Source organism: Colletes gigas, unplaced genomic scaffold (assembly GCF_013123115.1).
Source record: "Colletes gigas isolate AHSC1104 unplaced genomic scaffold, ASM1312311v1 Colletes_gigas_Sc00008, whole genome shotgun sequence".
NCBI classification, from domain to species: domain Eukaryota; kingdom Metazoa; phylum Arthropoda; class Insecta; order Hymenoptera; family Colletidae; genus Colletes; species Colletes gigas.
In genome coordinates, this window is record NW_025106637.1 from 4,170,379 (window position 1) to 4,186,007 (window position 15,629).

General features: G+C 35.2%; 3 protein-coding genes across 6 annotated transcripts in view; 1 reads left to right on the forward strand and 2 right to left on the reverse strand.

Moving 5' to 3' along the window:
* Positions 1 to 1,848: 1,848 nt before the first annotated feature.
* On the reverse strand, positions 1,849 to 10,814 carry LOC122396725 (ras-related protein Rab6). 2 transcript variants are annotated; one of them, XM_043395360.1, is made up of 6 exons: positions 10,602 to 10,814; positions 9,921 to 9,979; positions 8,455 to 8,614; positions 8,177 to 8,382; positions 8,022 to 8,088; positions 1,849 to 4,171 (listed from the first exon to the last, which is right to left on the reverse strand). In XM_043395360.1, exons 1-6 carry the CDS (start codon positions 10,669 to 10,671, stop codon positions 4,098 to 4,100), a joined length of 636 nt encoding a protein of 211 aa, XP_043251295.1. In that variant the 5' UTR covers positions 10,672 to 10,814; the 3' UTR covers positions 1,849 to 4,097. The 2 variants fall into 2 exon arrangements, with proteins under 2 accessions (XP_043251295.1, XP_043251296.1); XM_043395361.1 differs by lacking the exon at positions 1,849 to 4,171 and adding an exon at positions 5,636 to 6,841.
* Positions 10,815 to 11,305: 491 nt separating this feature from the next.
* On the reverse strand, positions 11,306 to 13,474 carry LOC122396794 (protein FAM8A1-like). Its single transcript, XM_043395471.1, has 6 exons — positions 13,224 to 13,474; positions 12,907 to 13,112; positions 12,671 to 12,817; positions 12,143 to 12,263; positions 11,951 to 12,065; positions 11,306 to 11,892 (listed from the first exon to the last, which is right to left on the reverse strand). The coding sequence occupies exons 2-6, from the start codon at positions 13,106 to 13,108 to the stop codon at positions 11,587 to 11,589; spliced, it is 891 nt and encodes a 296-aa protein (XP_043251406.1). The 5' UTR covers positions 13,109 to 13,112; positions 13,224 to 13,474; the 3' UTR covers positions 11,306 to 11,586.
* Positions 13,475 to 14,083: 609 nt separating this feature from the next.
* Positions 14,084 to 15,629, forward strand: part of LOC122396941 (beta-arrestin-2) — a 42,972-nt gene continuing 41,426 nt past the window's right edge. For all 3 annotated transcript variants that reach the window (XM_043395736.1, XM_043395735.1, XM_043395737.1), the window contains exon 1: positions 14,084 to 14,340. The gene's annotated coding sequence lies outside the window, so the exon portion shown is untranslated. The remainder of the gene's footprint in view (positions 14,341 to 15,629) is intronic.

Consider the following 15,629-nt stretch of genomic DNA (forward strand, 5'->3'; position numbering starts at 1 on the left):
TCCAATCCGACCCCGCTAAATCGCTCTCTGGCCTCTTTTTTTTTACCACCCCTAAGGCGTTCCTCGTTGCATTCTCGCTCGGTATAATTCTTACGGATCGCTCGAGTCTCGATTCCGTCTAATTAATTAAATACTGGCGCGCTAGAAGCGTTCAGTCTCAACGGTGAAACACAAAAACGGTGTTTCACGACGCTTCCGTTAAGTCGCGTCGCACACGTGACGCGTTCGTGAATCGACGCAAGCGTCCCCGTAATGGTTCTAGCGTTCGCAGAAAGAAGACGCAGCTTTTTAACCCTTTTGAAACTGAATTCTTTACACGATTCTCGATCGAGCACCGCTAATTGATTATCATTCTTTTTTTAAAGCAACTTCGAACGAATTGCAACTGTACAGTGTAAAAGGCAGAGTGTTTCTTGATCGGTGGTACGACTCGAAAAGACGCGAATTTGTACGAAAGAATAAAATGAAAACGTAGAGTGACTTTATTTTTTAATAAATCAAGAGTTCTTTTTGTTTTTGAGGGACGACTCCTAAAAAGTTTGGAAACCACTGCTGTAAACTACATAAGTAGAACGTTTTCTAGTCGTATCAAGCATTATATTTACACCTTGTAGTATAAGGTTTTCGAACCTTCCTCAATGCGTACAAAATTAAAAATTTTAGGTTTTATATGTCTAAAACTTTAGATTTTACATTTTATGTATAATGAGGAAGAAAACATTGTACCACGAGAACTGATTATATTTTCAGGCTGTACCACCAGTTCGGAGACGCTCTGTATATCGAGAATTCATTGCATAGTTTTATAAACATGCATGTATACGCAAAATTATTAACTTTAAAATATCATACACGTACATACGTGTTATCGTCACATCCGAAAGGGTTAATTTCTACTTTTGTTCGAGCTTCGTTCTGTTGTATAGAACACGTTCACTGTTGGTGATTTTTTGCTTATAATCTCTCGTAATTGGGCAGTCACACCACCTACTGTATAAACTTGAAAATCTGGTAGTACGAACAAAATAGGAACATAGACTTTTCACCTATACTCCGTAAATTTCAATAAAAACGATAGAAAAATTACGGAGATATTCTCTTAAAATGTGATCGAGAATTGAATTAAATATGGCTCTCGCGAAATGGGGGATGATACGAGGCATGTATTGTGTATCCCACACCGCAGTGAACGTGTTAATGAACGCGACATTACCTGGCATTTTCTTCAAACGAACGATACCTATGGCATAAAACACCGTTACAAAAATCGTACATGACCAGAGTATGTTACGACCATGGATGGGCATAAAGTACTCATTGTATGCATTCGGTGCTTAGCACACGTGAAAAACAACCCTACATATTGCATTTCGTGGGGGATTAATTACTGGCATCCGCTTTTATTTTGTATTCATTCATTAAATATTAAATACTACTGTAAATTGTATTCAACGCATTGAGAAATATCGAGTACGCTATTTTGTACTCGATATCCGATCAGTAAAGAATAGTTATATTCAGTTTCACTGGCGAATGAAAACTACATCATTGTCACCTTGGATCTATATGGTATTGATACAGCAAGTAGTTGCTTTTCAAATTTTTAATAAACACAAAAAATAAATAATATTCGAATTAAATTTGAAAATTGATAAAATTATAAACGTATATCGAATTGATGCAGACTTTGTAAGTTTATAAATTTATAAAAACTTTATATTATTATGAAGTTATTTATTTCTATAAAATATGAAGAGCAAAGATCGCACTAATACCATATACATACATATGACTACGATATACTTTCAATCGTTTGCACAATGAAACCAAATAAAATATTCTGCACCTATTAATCGATTGGATATAAAACGCTAATATATTCGACAATCATAAGATACCTGTGTATTCTATGTTTGACGATGGAGTTGAGTAGAAGTATTCTATGCTTGTTAACGAATAAAACGTGCGAATGCTTTTAAGCATCATACCATAAAACGGGACACGAATCAGTAAACTATTCGTCGTTCGAATATCTTTTTCAAATGTATTTTGCCCATCCCTGGTTACGACTATGACTGCATAAATGAGAAACCATAAATACCAGGTATCATTTACATCAACGCGTGTAAAATGGCGAGTAGAAGCAATCGAACATTCGTCAACGTACCAAAGCGAAGTTCGCGCGTCTTCTTCCTCAATTTACAAACGGATCTCGCATGTAGGGCTGGGACTATTCTATTTTACAATTATTGCAATAGTACAAATAAACTTCGAACATCGTTATTTGAATATTACTATTCCGACGATTGCCTAAACTGTTGGAGATTTTTCTTATTTTTTTCGTTGAATGATTTCGTTTCTACGGCTGGAAGTAACTACAAAATTCGAAGTTACTCCCAGCCAAGAAATGTAAGCACATTATCTTTTTTTCTTATCAAAATAGAAATGTTGTATAGAATACTGTGAATGAAATGTTTTAAATGAAAATGAAGTTTAAAAAGGAGCTTCGAACCTAAAGAACTTGACATATAGTCTGCATCGCGGTATTCGAGTACTTTACCAGTACAGGTAACATTCGAATAGTCAGATATTCAAATTAAGCGGATTCGTAAATATCCTTATACTATTTCGTATGTATCCACAAATTAAATACAGCTTTCTTCAATTATGTTTCATAAAGGGGTACATATGAATCTGTTTAACTTTGATTAATTTCTGTAACGAGTGTGTACAAATGTACTGTGGAGAAAAAGAAAGATCGGTTCTGGCAACAATTAATCGTATTGGATAAAAATGCCTCCCGATAAGCCTGCGATTAAACAAAAGACTACTCAACACTGTATACGTTCCCCTTACTAGTGATATCACATTATTCTTAACCTTTGATCCTTCTTCCTCTTTACAGTACATCATATACCTATTAATAATTAATAATTAGTTCGAATATTCGAATGCAGAAAAATTTCGTAGTCCCAGCCCCCGATCGCGTGTCGAGGGTCGCTTGCTTATTACCAAGAAATATCGAAAAAACGTCTATAAAGATTGTAATTACGATTATATTATAAACCTCGAACAATTCGCCGGCGAACAGGCTCACAAATAAACGCGCTCTACAAATTACAATGTTCTACGATCGATCGGTAAACAGAGGTCGCTCGATCGTTCGATTCCTTGACTATCGGGCGCGCGTGGTCTGTGGAACCAAGTTTACTTTCAGTCGTTCTCGTGATCTCGTCCAAGCTGGTCGGGTGTGACTTTGTGCGTGTCGAGTAAGATTTCGGCCTCTCGATAATCGCGATAAAAGCGAAACGAAGACAGGATGATCGCTCGCGGGTATGATAGCCGTCGAATTCCGGGGGCCCCGAGTGCCCGTAGACGTTTGGAAAAGAAACTGGTCTGAACGCGATTCACAGTCATAGAAAAATCGTGATATGTACGAGTCGTGGAAAGCTGTTGTGTATTGCTTCGATCGTCTAACAACGCGTACAATGGTGTTACACGAGTTTACGGAAGAGCTACCCTCTTTATCGTCCATATTCAGAGATGGGCAAAATTTCACTCGAACAGCGAAAATGTTATTCGATCATCGTGAAACGTTTCACACTACGGTTCGAATATATTAATTTTATTTAACGATTAACGGATAAACTTCTGTTCAAAATTTTTAGTCGGATTAAGAATTTTGCCCATATCTATCTGCAATGCAATCGGTTGCAAGCCGACGCCAGTTTCCGGTTTACAGGCGTGGCGTGAGAAGATCGCAAGTTTTCTCTCTCTCTCTCTCTCTCTCTCTCGTTATCGCGGACCGCATAATAACATAACGCGCACTATAACCGCACAAAGCTGTCCTCGGAGTAACATGAATAGCAACGAATCCCGCTAGTAACGAGTTAAATGATTAGGGTAGAAGTAGTTGGTAAGAACAGTGTTAATGAAACGTTTCTGCGCGCCCCTCGTCGATGTTGACATCAGAAGAAGCCAGGCGTCTTGTTAAATAGGTATGTGGGTGAATTTTTTTTTTTTTTTTTTTTTTTGGTTCGTGTCTGAATGTCACAAAGGCGCTAGCATTATTAGCTGCACATTGATAAACCACCTCCCTAGCAAATACAGCCACTCTCCCCCTCGGACTCGGAACCGTTCTGCATCGGTGATTGATTCTGCAAGTCGACAGCTGCTTTCGTGTGTTAAGGTGTTATCACAGTAATAATCGCGTTACAATCGTGTACAGTACAGTCAAGTCGTGTCTAGCATTTCCCTTATCCCTCGACGAAATAGTGTTTCCACGTTAATACCGCGATGGAACTTTGATGAACTTAGAAAATACACGATGCAAGAAAAGTTAGGCCTTCAGATTGATATTTTGAATTTCAATTATTATTCCTTGTATTCAGGCAGCATAACGAGCATGTGACCGTACGATCATGATGTTATTACAAATTGTTTGAAATACATACGATTCAGCTCTTAATGTTAATCATAAAATTAGTCCCATTAGATTCAAGTCAACAACCCTTTCTGTCCCAATGATTCAATATGGCGTCGCTAATATTGATATATCAAACCTTATAGTATCATGTATAAACTTCTTAATGATTCCATTTAAACTCATTATTGTTTCACGATTTATTTTGCTCTTACTTACATCGACATTAGTGAAATGATTTTACATTGCATCAGTAAATTTTAGCTATGAAGCCTAAATAAAACTGAAATGCAGCTAATTTAGTTTCTACATTCTGTTAATAATATTCACTTTTTGTAAAGTATAAAATACATTTTATATACAATATGTAATAAGTGTATATCTATATACAAGATGAGTTGTCTAAAACTGGAAGTTGAAATATTTTTGAAACTACTGGTTACATTGAAAAGTTTCGTTATTCGGCATATAGACGCGTAAATGACATTTAAAAGTCGAATTCGTTTTTTTAAATGGAATCATATATTTTTTGGTACACTAATCGGTTTAGCTTGTCATAAACAACGGAAAAAAGCCCCCAATCTATTAAAAATTCTAAATTTTTCTCATATTATTCATAAAGTTTTCCCAATGATGGCATATGGTATCATTCAATATTTGTACTTTTTAATTAGTCTTCAATAAATTTGCGTAAACGTATTTAATGATCCTATTACGATAATATTGTTAGGTAAAATATATATTTTTTTTATTAAAATAATTTATTCGGGACAGAAAAGGTTACGTATGCGGTACTCTCTTTTAAAAGCCAGAGTAGCTGTAATTAAAAAGCGTATAAAATTTAAATAGTTCAAAAATGGGACGGAGCATTCCCTAATATTAATTGTAGTGAAATTTACAGCCGCGAAGCACCTTAATTAAAAGTATACATCGAATGCCGTTTTTCGTACTCTTACGATACAAAGTTATTGTATATGTATAAATCCTACTTAGAATATTACATAGATAAAAATGAGTCTTACGACAAGCTTGAAACAAGGAAACGTACATAAGAAGGAAAAATGACAAGAAAAGTTGTGATTCGTAAGAAATTATTATAAAAGAAAAAAAAAATAATAATACTATTTGAGATTTTTTATATAAATTAAAATATTACAATAAATTATTAACAAAAATATTATAATATTAAGTATAATAGCATTCTGCCTATCCGTATCCCAATTTTAAGTTAATATGTACAAATCCAATTTTGTGTTTTCTTGCTAAGTACTTTCTCTATCTATACGTGTTATATATATACATATATATATATATATAAATTTTATGTATGCATATATATACATATATGTATATCTATATGTATGTAGAAGTCTAATTCAGTTCGAAATGTATAATACTTCAATGAGAAATGCAATTTGTTAATTTATGCAGTGGTATTCCAAAATGAGGAAAACCTTCGTGCGTGAGCAATGTATTCTTAAAAAAATATTCATAAAAAAATGAGATAACGTTAGTTGCTAGTTCTGCATCGTTGCAATTTTTTTTTTTTTTTTTTTTTGTATTCGTTTGTAGTACATACGGAACTACATACTGCATACGAATTTTCTTATCTACCGTATCGGTTCAAACTTAAATCGAATGGATGCATGAACTATACAAAACTTTTATTGCTGATAATTGCAATTGCACTTCGAATTAACGAACAATTGTACTCGACTAACTTTTTTTGACTGCATTTACGCAATACGTAATTTTACGACTTTGCTGTCACTTTAATTCTCATGTTACTGCGACTTATATATACATAACTATATAAGTGCACCATATCATGCAACTGTAACACTGATCATGCACACAACTGATATTTCGTTAAAGATCTTTTTTTCTCTTCAGAATGCAAACCACATGAAGATTCATTGCTTAACGTTAAACTTATGATAAGTACATACAGCAAACAAAATGTTGATTACAAAATTTATTTTTCAATTAAAAGAAGGAAAATATAAATCCGCTATCAATATATGATAATTATCAACCATTGACACGTTACAAAAAGCAAGCAGCTTTGATGAGGATTTCGAAAGTTCAAATAAATTAGATTACGTTGATGCTATGATGTTATAACACACACAAACACGTTATTGTGTAAAAGCAGTCCGCTTAAGCTACCGTGTGATACTTATAGTTTCATGAACAAACAGTTATAGCTGTTCAGTACAGTGCTATCAACTTTCCACATTTTAAATCGTGAAAATAACACAGACTGAATCTCACTGTCCTAGCGTTGAGAGTTTAATTTATTAATTTAACTTAAATCAGTGTCTCGTCTACCGTTAGGCTGATCGGTGGTTTAACATGCACAACTGCTCTCCGATGCTTTCAGTTCAATTGGTGTATCCTTGAGAACTACTTCTTGCACTACAGGTTTAGCAACATATTAAGGAAAACACAAAAAGAGAAAAGAAACAACTGAAATCGTTAATAATGTTAAATAATAATATTAAAAAATAATATATTCGAAATGATGTTTAAAAGATGGGCAATAGTGATGAAAGGCTTCGAAAAAAATACGTGAAAGTATATAAAAATTACATAACGTTATCGTGAAATTTATATTCGTCTTTTCTCTAATAAAGAATTTGGAACTTTAGTGATATAGCTCCTGTGAAATGCACAAAGTTTCCCGTGAGTGTCTAAAACTAGTAAATAAGGGGAGATTCTTCGTGAAAAAAATTAATAAATGGTACAGAAAAATATTTGTTGTTAAAAACAATTTTTAAAATTCGTCAAGGAAACGAAACTCGACTAAGCCTTGACTTAATGCATCTAAGTATAAGCTTTGATTACTGTTGCTTCTACTCCGCTGACTTGAAATCCCGCGGGACGGCACAGGGACAAGAGCAGTCGCCATTTTTCTATCTTGCTCCCTTGCTCTCAAACAGCCCACATATGTGTAATAGCGAACTAGAGTTCAATGTGTACGTACGTACATATAAGTACGTGTATCCCTTCTACTTTTCTCGCATTCCTGCCGTGGAACTTCAAGTCAGCGGTGAACTGTACTTACGTTTGTAAACATTAACAAAATCATCGAGGACTAGAACGTCTAACCTAAGAGCATCTCCTAACCTCTAAATAATTTTTCTTTTCTGAGACAAGATAATAGAGAAGATAAAAAGTACATTACGATTTTGCTAATGTTTATGAACACAAGAACAAAAGTGATACAAGAATTGGTCGAGTGCAAACTTATTTGACGAATTTTCAAACTTAGTATTTTCGAAAATGAAGCCTTTGTATACAAAAATTTTTTTGTATATTTTAGTTTCTAGTTTGTTATAAATAATCACCCCCTAAACACTAGCATAGCACATTTCGCGGGGTATCCTGTAAAAGTGATTGCAATAGAGTTAAATTTGATAACCCTAAAAATAAATACCGTTAATTTTGGAACCACATAACAAACGTCATTACAGTAAAAATTAAGGATATGGGATATGCTTCATATTGCTATGTTCGAAGAAAGAAAATTCCTGAAATACGATTATGTAACTGTGTCATGCAAGTGTGTACATTACGTATCTTACGGAAAGGATACTGTCTTCAGGAGGCTTATTCTCAGTGGAATCCATGCCTGGTAGAGCTGCTGCTACTCTTCTAAACAGCTGAAAAGTAAATAAAATCCATTTAATATTTTACAATGCTAGTCGATATAATAAAAGTTGGAATTATCGTAATATCGCGAAAACATACCTGTTTTACATTGTACCCAGCTTTAGCACTAGTTTCGATAAACATTACATTCAGTTCTTTAGCTTTTCGTTCGCCTTCTTCCGTTGAAACTTGTCTTTTTTCGCTCAAGTCTGTTTTATTACCAACTAGCATAATAATTACGTCGCTTCCTCTCTCGGCCCGTACATCGTCAATCCACTTAGACGTTTGATGAAATGAGTTAGCATCTGTACAAACAGTTCAACTTGAGGCAATGCATTAAAACTGAATAGAAAACTTCTACTATAAGCCCTACTTACTGGTAATATCATATACAACAACTGCAACAGTAGAATCTCTGATGTAACTTGGTATCAAAGACCTAAACCGTTCTTGGCCTGCAGTGTCCCACAACTGTAATCTTACAGTTCTATCCTCCAAATACATAGTTTTGCTTAAAAAATCTATACCTATTGTAGCCTGCAACAAATAACAATTACATCTTATTATTACTTTGTCACATTATGTGTGACATGTTATTTAAAATATTCAGCTCATTTGTTTAATACATCTTATCTAAAAAAGCATGCATTAACATGATTTGTGACAGACAGTTTTGTAACTAGTAGTTGAAGCATTAATTCTTATAGGTACATACATATTAAAAAAGAAAATTTTTTTTTATTAAACGATTGTACTGTTCACAAAATAATATAATAATAAAATTAGACCAATAAGTTGTGATAATCTCACAATTTTCTTTCTTTGAATCCATGTACAAGAAAAGTCAATATCTTGGTCTCCCTACTGTTCCTCCCACTAGCACTTGTCCCTGACATATGATATTGACTATTCTATAGAGTGAAAAACTATTTTACTTTGAACTGTCTTGTCAAACTCAGTTGATTTGTACAGAAAACAAGATGACTTTAAAAGCTTGTTATATTCTTATAAGGTAATTGGAAAGTATGTCACTAAAATACAGATGATCTCAGAAGCTTTGAGTGTAGGTTGTGTGATAGAGAGAACCATGGTGGTGGTGTAACAATAATTTTCAGAAGTTCCATGGAGTTGGTATAACAAAATTTATTGAAAAATGAAATATTTAAATTATATATTAAATATACATATAAATTAATGTATATTTACTTTCTGACAGATTAATTGCATTTTTATAACATTTTATATTTCTATACTTCTGCATTAATAATTAAAAATTACATTTAATATTTAATATTTCTTTTTTTCAATATCAAGAATTTAGCGTCTCTTGTATAATTGTATTAATAGATTGAAGTTTTAAAATGCCAAACACATTAACTATAATAACATATACACAAGCATTCAGTAAAATCTTATCAGTCCAACAATGATAAAATGTGTTTCTTTTAGGCTCGGGTTACACGACCGTCGAAACGGCGTGCGTTTCTATGTTCTTCCTTGTCTTGCAATTGAAAACAACGAAGACAGACAAGTGACCGGTGTTTCTATGACTATCCTCTGTTGTTTTCAGTCGTAAGACAAGAAAAAGACTTAAAGACGCACGTCGTTTCGACGCTTGTGGGACCCGGTCTTAAAAGTGATTATATATGCTTGCTGTTATCATAAGATAGTAAATAGTTGCGTGAATAAATTATAATATAAATATTGTCCTTCATTTAAATTATACAACATTTTACATAAATTGTAAACGTTTACAGAAGTAAAGGCACGCTTTTTTGGAATAAAATAGTTACGCAATTAAATTCGAAAGTACTAGAAAAAAATTAAATCATTAGCTTCATACCTGATACGTGTTGTCAAAGCTGTCATACATAAACCGCGTGATAAGAGACGTTTTTCCAACTGCAATATCAAATCACACGATTAATGCAAAATGTTGGTTGTGTCATTAAAATCTTTAAAAATTCAGAATGAAAAGCATCAAATTCTCTCGCAACAGAATAGGAACCTGTACGATGAATTTATAAAGCTATTGTTGCTTCTTAAACGAGGCACGGGGATCATTTGAACATATCCGCTATCGGCAAATTATACATTTTTTATACAGACGCGGTATTCTGATGCACTCTAAAATCTTTCCAAGGGAAACAAATACATCATATACCGTACGAAGTTAGGTGCATAAATTATGTATTTCGATATGAATTTTAATGGCCAACAGATATTTCCGTTAATATGTGCGAGAGGGAGACATTTTGTACGGCCTGATACACACAAGATTACAGCTATCATTAGAAATTGAATGCAACATCGAAAAGGTAACAACAAGAATGACGCCGAATTCGATCGCCGCGATTATGTTGCAAAGCGAATAGAAATATTGATTTATAACCTAGAACAGTTAGCGAGATTCAACAGAAATTCTCATTTGCGGCGTACAAAAAATCATCGGGAGAGAAAAATGGTCAGATGCATCAGCAATATTGATCGAAAATCAACGGAAGTATGCGCGGAAAATACTTACCGCTCTGTTCACCGAGAAAGACAAGCTTAAATTTACGCAACGGGTTTCCAAAATCACCCGAAGACGACATTTTCTTTGTATATTAGAACTACTGCACGATGAGGTATTAGTACTAAGCACACGGAAACAACTTAATCAATGCGACGAGTCATTAAGTTTCGCGAGAAATCATTTAACTTGACAGATCGCGAAGCCACTCCTTCCTTCAATCGTGGGGCAGCCACGTTTAACTGGGAAGTGACGTCATTGGTTAGTTGCTAATCTTGTTAGTTTTCAACCGTGTTCTTCTAGATGGCGCTCAAATGACCAAAAAGAGATAGGTTAAGAATTTTAAATTTGAGTACAAGTGTCATCCACTTTATGAAAAAAAGCTTTCAATAGTTTTCTGTGAACGTTGAAGTGTATAAACATGATATATTAGATATTCAAGGATTCACTGTATATTCAAATATACATAGCGCGGTACTTCAACTGTCTCACGAAAACGTAAGTAAATCTATTTAAATGTTCAAAAAACGAAATTCTGCATACAGTAATTCCGTGGTTGTAGTACGCAACGAATCATTGAAATATTAGGTTTGCAATGCTTTTTCAAATACTTGTACTTAAATTTAATTAAAAAAATTGGTGATAAGGGTAATTTTTTAATCTTCCGTATTTAATAAATATATTCAAATTTAGGTTAAATTATAGAATGTTTTATTAATAACTGCAGTAGTTGAAATCTGTACAATTTGTGCAGATATTAAAGCAATTAAGTATCTTTCCTTCAATAGCTTGTAAATATCTGTTTCCGAGATATTACGTATTTTCTTACATTACATCAGTACACATACAAATCGTCTTTTACTTTAAAAAAATACTTCTCAACATTGCTATCTTCGATTTTTACACTTATGTACATGTTACGTTCACCCGCGCACTCATACAGCATATACAAGTTAGATATATTTTATGTTTCTCTGATTCTTTTGGAGCATATTAATTACTGCTGATCTTCGACCACAATAGAGTTACTTAGAACATCGTAAAAGGTTCTGTTAAATCTTAAGAAAACTACACCAAAGTATAGCGGGAAGAAAAATGTTGACAACATGTGTTTCATTACTGATCGTTCGAGTGCGAGCAGTAAGCCTAAATCGGTTCCTGGCGATACAAGTACAACGTCAGAGTCATTAAGTCGATCTAGAGGCGTAACATTACGACACTGAACAACCCGTAATCCCATCATAAATTTTCCGGGCGTTGCGCCACCTATGCGGCCATTTACACCATACTGGAGCCAGAATGCCTAAAATATTTTTCAATTATAGTAATATTTGCATTGTTTCCAACAATAATGTCCTTACCTCAAGGATGCACACAATCACGCGATGTACCATTTTCAATACTAGCACTCCATATGTCATATCTAAAGTTATTTGATAATCAATTTGCAACTTTATTAGTAAATCGTCTATATCTCTGAAAGAAAAAGAAAATGCACGAACAGGTAAAAGAAAAGAGCAAACGGATTATTATAGTCTACTGATTTTACATACATTAAATCAAAAACATCAACTGCAATAAAAGCAATAAAAAGCTTCAAGAGAAACAACATTGTTAAATCTATAAATTCTGCAACAAATCGTTTCCATCTTGGTGCTATACGATATTCAAAACCTGAAAGAATTCTCTCCTCAAATTTCAATACATACAGTTACCCTTGTACCAAATGATAATGATGAAAAATGTACATTCCAAAAATACTGTATTCAGAAAACAATTGTTTAAGGGTATTTAACCGTTTTAGCGCCACGCAACGCGATCGCGCTATTCGCGTTCTGTGCTGAAACGCGCCGCGATGTTTGATCACGATCGTGATCGAAGCGTTATCGCGCTGCATGGCACAATCCGACACGGATTTTTAAAAACCCCTGACACTAAAACGGTTAAGGATGTATAATATTTCTATATTAAAAAAGTAATTGATAAAAAATGCAGTATTTTTGAATCAAAAGCACATATAGTACTAGCTGAACCTCTGTTGGAATGTGATGAACTCAGGAGTTATCGTTATGACCTTCTACCTTCAGCTCCAGGAGGTTGGAATGGAGGTCCTATAGGATCTTGCGTCCTTCTTTGTCTTAGTGGATCGTTCTGTTGATCATTTGTGCCAATTATTAATCTTTGTGTACTTGCTACGTTTGGTGTCTGGGACGTGAATGGTGGAATACCTATAATTATTCTATTTTATAGAATAATTTTGTTACAATTTAGAACACACTGTAAACAATGTATAAATTAGTTTTTATTACAATCATACCGGTTGCTGGATTTACTATTTGACCAGACATCAGATAGTAGGAGATCATTGTGGCCACACTTTGCCACGCATATGCTTCGTATAACCATTTTTCCAACTCCTTGAAATATTCTGAGCGTTCCTCTGCAGCTGTCATTTTTGACCGATCTTTATTTTCCCTGGATTTATCTTCTTTTGTGTCCTCATTTTTGTCATCTGCCATTTTACTGTTTTAGACAATTTTACGAATGTAAGTGTTGAGAGCTTTTCAATAGAAAACTTTTGCTTCATAAAAACATTTATTAAATGATTTGGTAACAAAACCGAGTAAAATCTACCTTTCAAACAATGAATTGTAAATAGTTTATTGCATTGTCAAGTGTAATGTATCATAATTATATTAAATGTTACTTTATTTACATCGAATTTATAAAACGATATTCGGATGTACTACTTTATTTGCATTCACTTTGGCATCCACTGTTAGAATAGTATCTTATACAATTTCGTTCCAAATTTCTCCCAACTTTGTTATGTAGCCCGAGCATACATACTGAACGGGCGTATATGTAATACACAAAAGAATTTTCAATAAACGTACCAATTTTCTTCAGCGTTTAAAACGTGAAACGAATTTAACCAGGAAAAATACCGACTACTTAATCGTGAACGTCGACTTGAAACGTAGTAAGTACAAGATTCATACGTAAACGAAAAATTACTGGTTACTGGCTGGACTTAGTGATTTATAACAAAAAACCCTACTACATGATCTACAGTACATTCTACACGATGATAAGTGGATCCAAATAAAACCATATGACCGTGGCAGGACCGTGTTGGTAAAGGCTATTCCACGAATACATAAAAATAGAGCAAAATTATAATTTAGCGGACTAAATTATGGAGGCTGGCTGATAGTGTCTATTAAACTTAGGTGTTCGTTAAATAATGTCTATACAAAACCTAAAATCTCTAAAAATAAATCTTTAATATATATTAAGCTTAAAAATCGTGTTACACGATTTTATTATTATTTTTTGCTGTTATGTTGGATCTATAGCATGCCTCTAGCTACAGTATCGTGTCGTCATAGCCGACCAATCAAATTTCGGTCACGTGATGGGTACTGTTTACATCGAACTTCAACGTCCAATAGAACGAATGTACTATAGCGTTTCCTAACCAAGAGGTGGCGTGCGGCAGTTCGCACTGCGGCGCTACCTTCTCAGGACATGACGTACTCGGGGCATTCGTGCAGTAATCACAGTCAGTGTACGTTTCTGACGACTCGCTCCTTTGTACTTTTCGCGTTTTCGAAATAAATAAGAGTAAAGCGGTGGGTGTCGTGAAGCAGGGTGTCATAGCAAGAACCGTGTGGGACTGTGGGCGTCACGAGTGACAGTTGGTCTAATTCTTGAATAGGGTGTGGGCCACAACGCCAGGAAACATTAGGTAAGATCTTATTACATCGTTCGTGCGACGTTTTCGTCGTTTGTGCTTCCGAGAGTGCGAACGAATTTCGAAAGGCCACGGCGCGGGTCCCGCGAAAGGCAGCATTCTTTTATTTTTTACGCGCGAAAATCATACGGTCACGATGTTTCCACGATCGCACGCGTCAATTCGATGGAATGTCGCGCTCGAATTCCGGGAATACGGGCGATGCGTTCCGCTCAAAAATCGAATCTCCCTCTTTCGCCGTCACTTGTAAACAATCGCCTAACACGGTACATGTTTCCAATCGCCGCGAATACACGCGTGACTGACAATCGGTTGTGTATTCGCCAACGGCGGAATCGCGAAATCGAAAGTCGAAGAAGCCCGAAGGAACCCTTCGTTGCGATTCTAAAATTTAGGTTAAGTATTTGTCAGCTTTCAAAACATCTTACTGCGTCAATGTACCGTCGTGTTACGAATACACGTTTGTTAAAACTTGTATGAAAATATGCAATGTAACTTCCACATAAGCCTTTTTATATACCTCTAAATATAATCGATCTGAGCAGCGCAATTAGAAAAAATAATTCATAATCCGCATGTCTTCGCGATACGTGTGTGTACTTCGTGGAAAGATAAAAAAAAGTCGTGTACGAGCGAGGTTAACGCGTATTCAATGTTTGACGAACGTGTGGCGATGCGTCACATTTTCGAGGGAAGTCGCTACTTCAACGAGATTCAGCCGGTGTTAAGGATCGTTCGGAATCAATCTCTTCGCCTAGCCAGAATGAATGCACAGGCACTGCCATTCGATCGATCCGTTTTTCGGTACCTAAATAATGTCTGTGAAAACTGTCCCACGTAAAAAGAAAAAAAGAAGCATAAAACGAACCGTGACGTGGAAATCGTTCGCACGGAAGGATGAATACGAATAAAAGCCTAGGCTTTTGGTCAAATCGCTAAAGGTGAATGGCCGCGATTGTACAGAGTCCCATTCACGCGTTAAAGGCGCCTGATACGTTTTCGGAACCGGTTGCACGAAATCCATGGGAAAATGGCCGAGCACTGTGGGAGCCAAGGTACGCGTATGTGCGTTAGTGCGTGCGTCTTACGTCGTTTTTCTCAGCCAGTTATTTCGTTACCTTAATTTGACGTGGTCGGACGCGGACGTAACAACAACGAATGCCGTTGCATACTGCGTCGCATACTAATTTCGCGGCAGCCGGGCGAATTAAATGCGCCTCTGTACGCGAAACGTTTCCGGTTCCGTCGCTCATCGATATTTCGATGGTCACATTGCGAAACTT

Excerpts from the sequence above, each read along its gene's own strand:
- LOC122396794 (XM_043395471.1), bottom strand. The coding sequence starts at position 13,108 with ATGGCAGATGACAAAAATGAGGACACAAAAGAAGATAAATCCAGGGAA. Across the intron at positions 12,264-12,670 it reads CCAACCTCCTGGAGCTGAAG|GTTTTGAATATCGTATAGCA; the intron begins GTAGAAGGTCAT and ends GAATTCTTTCAG. Across the intron at positions 11,893-11,950 it reads TGATTGTGTGCATCCTTGAG|GCATTCTGGCTCCAGTATGG; the intron begins GTAAGGACATTA and ends AAAATATTTTAG.
- LOC122396725 (XM_043395360.1), bottom strand. The coding sequence starts at position 10,671 with ATGTCGTCTTCGGGTGATTTTGGAAACCCGTTGCGTAAATTTAAGCTT. Across the intron at positions 9,980-10,601 it reads CTTTCTCGGTGAACAGAGCG|TTGGAAAAACGTCTCTTATC; the intron begins GTAAGTATTTTC and ends TTGATATTGCAG. Across the intron at positions 8,615-9,920 it reads GCTTTGACAACACGTATCAG|GCTACAATAGGTATAGATTT; the intron begins GTATGAAGCTAA and ends TATTTGTTGCAG.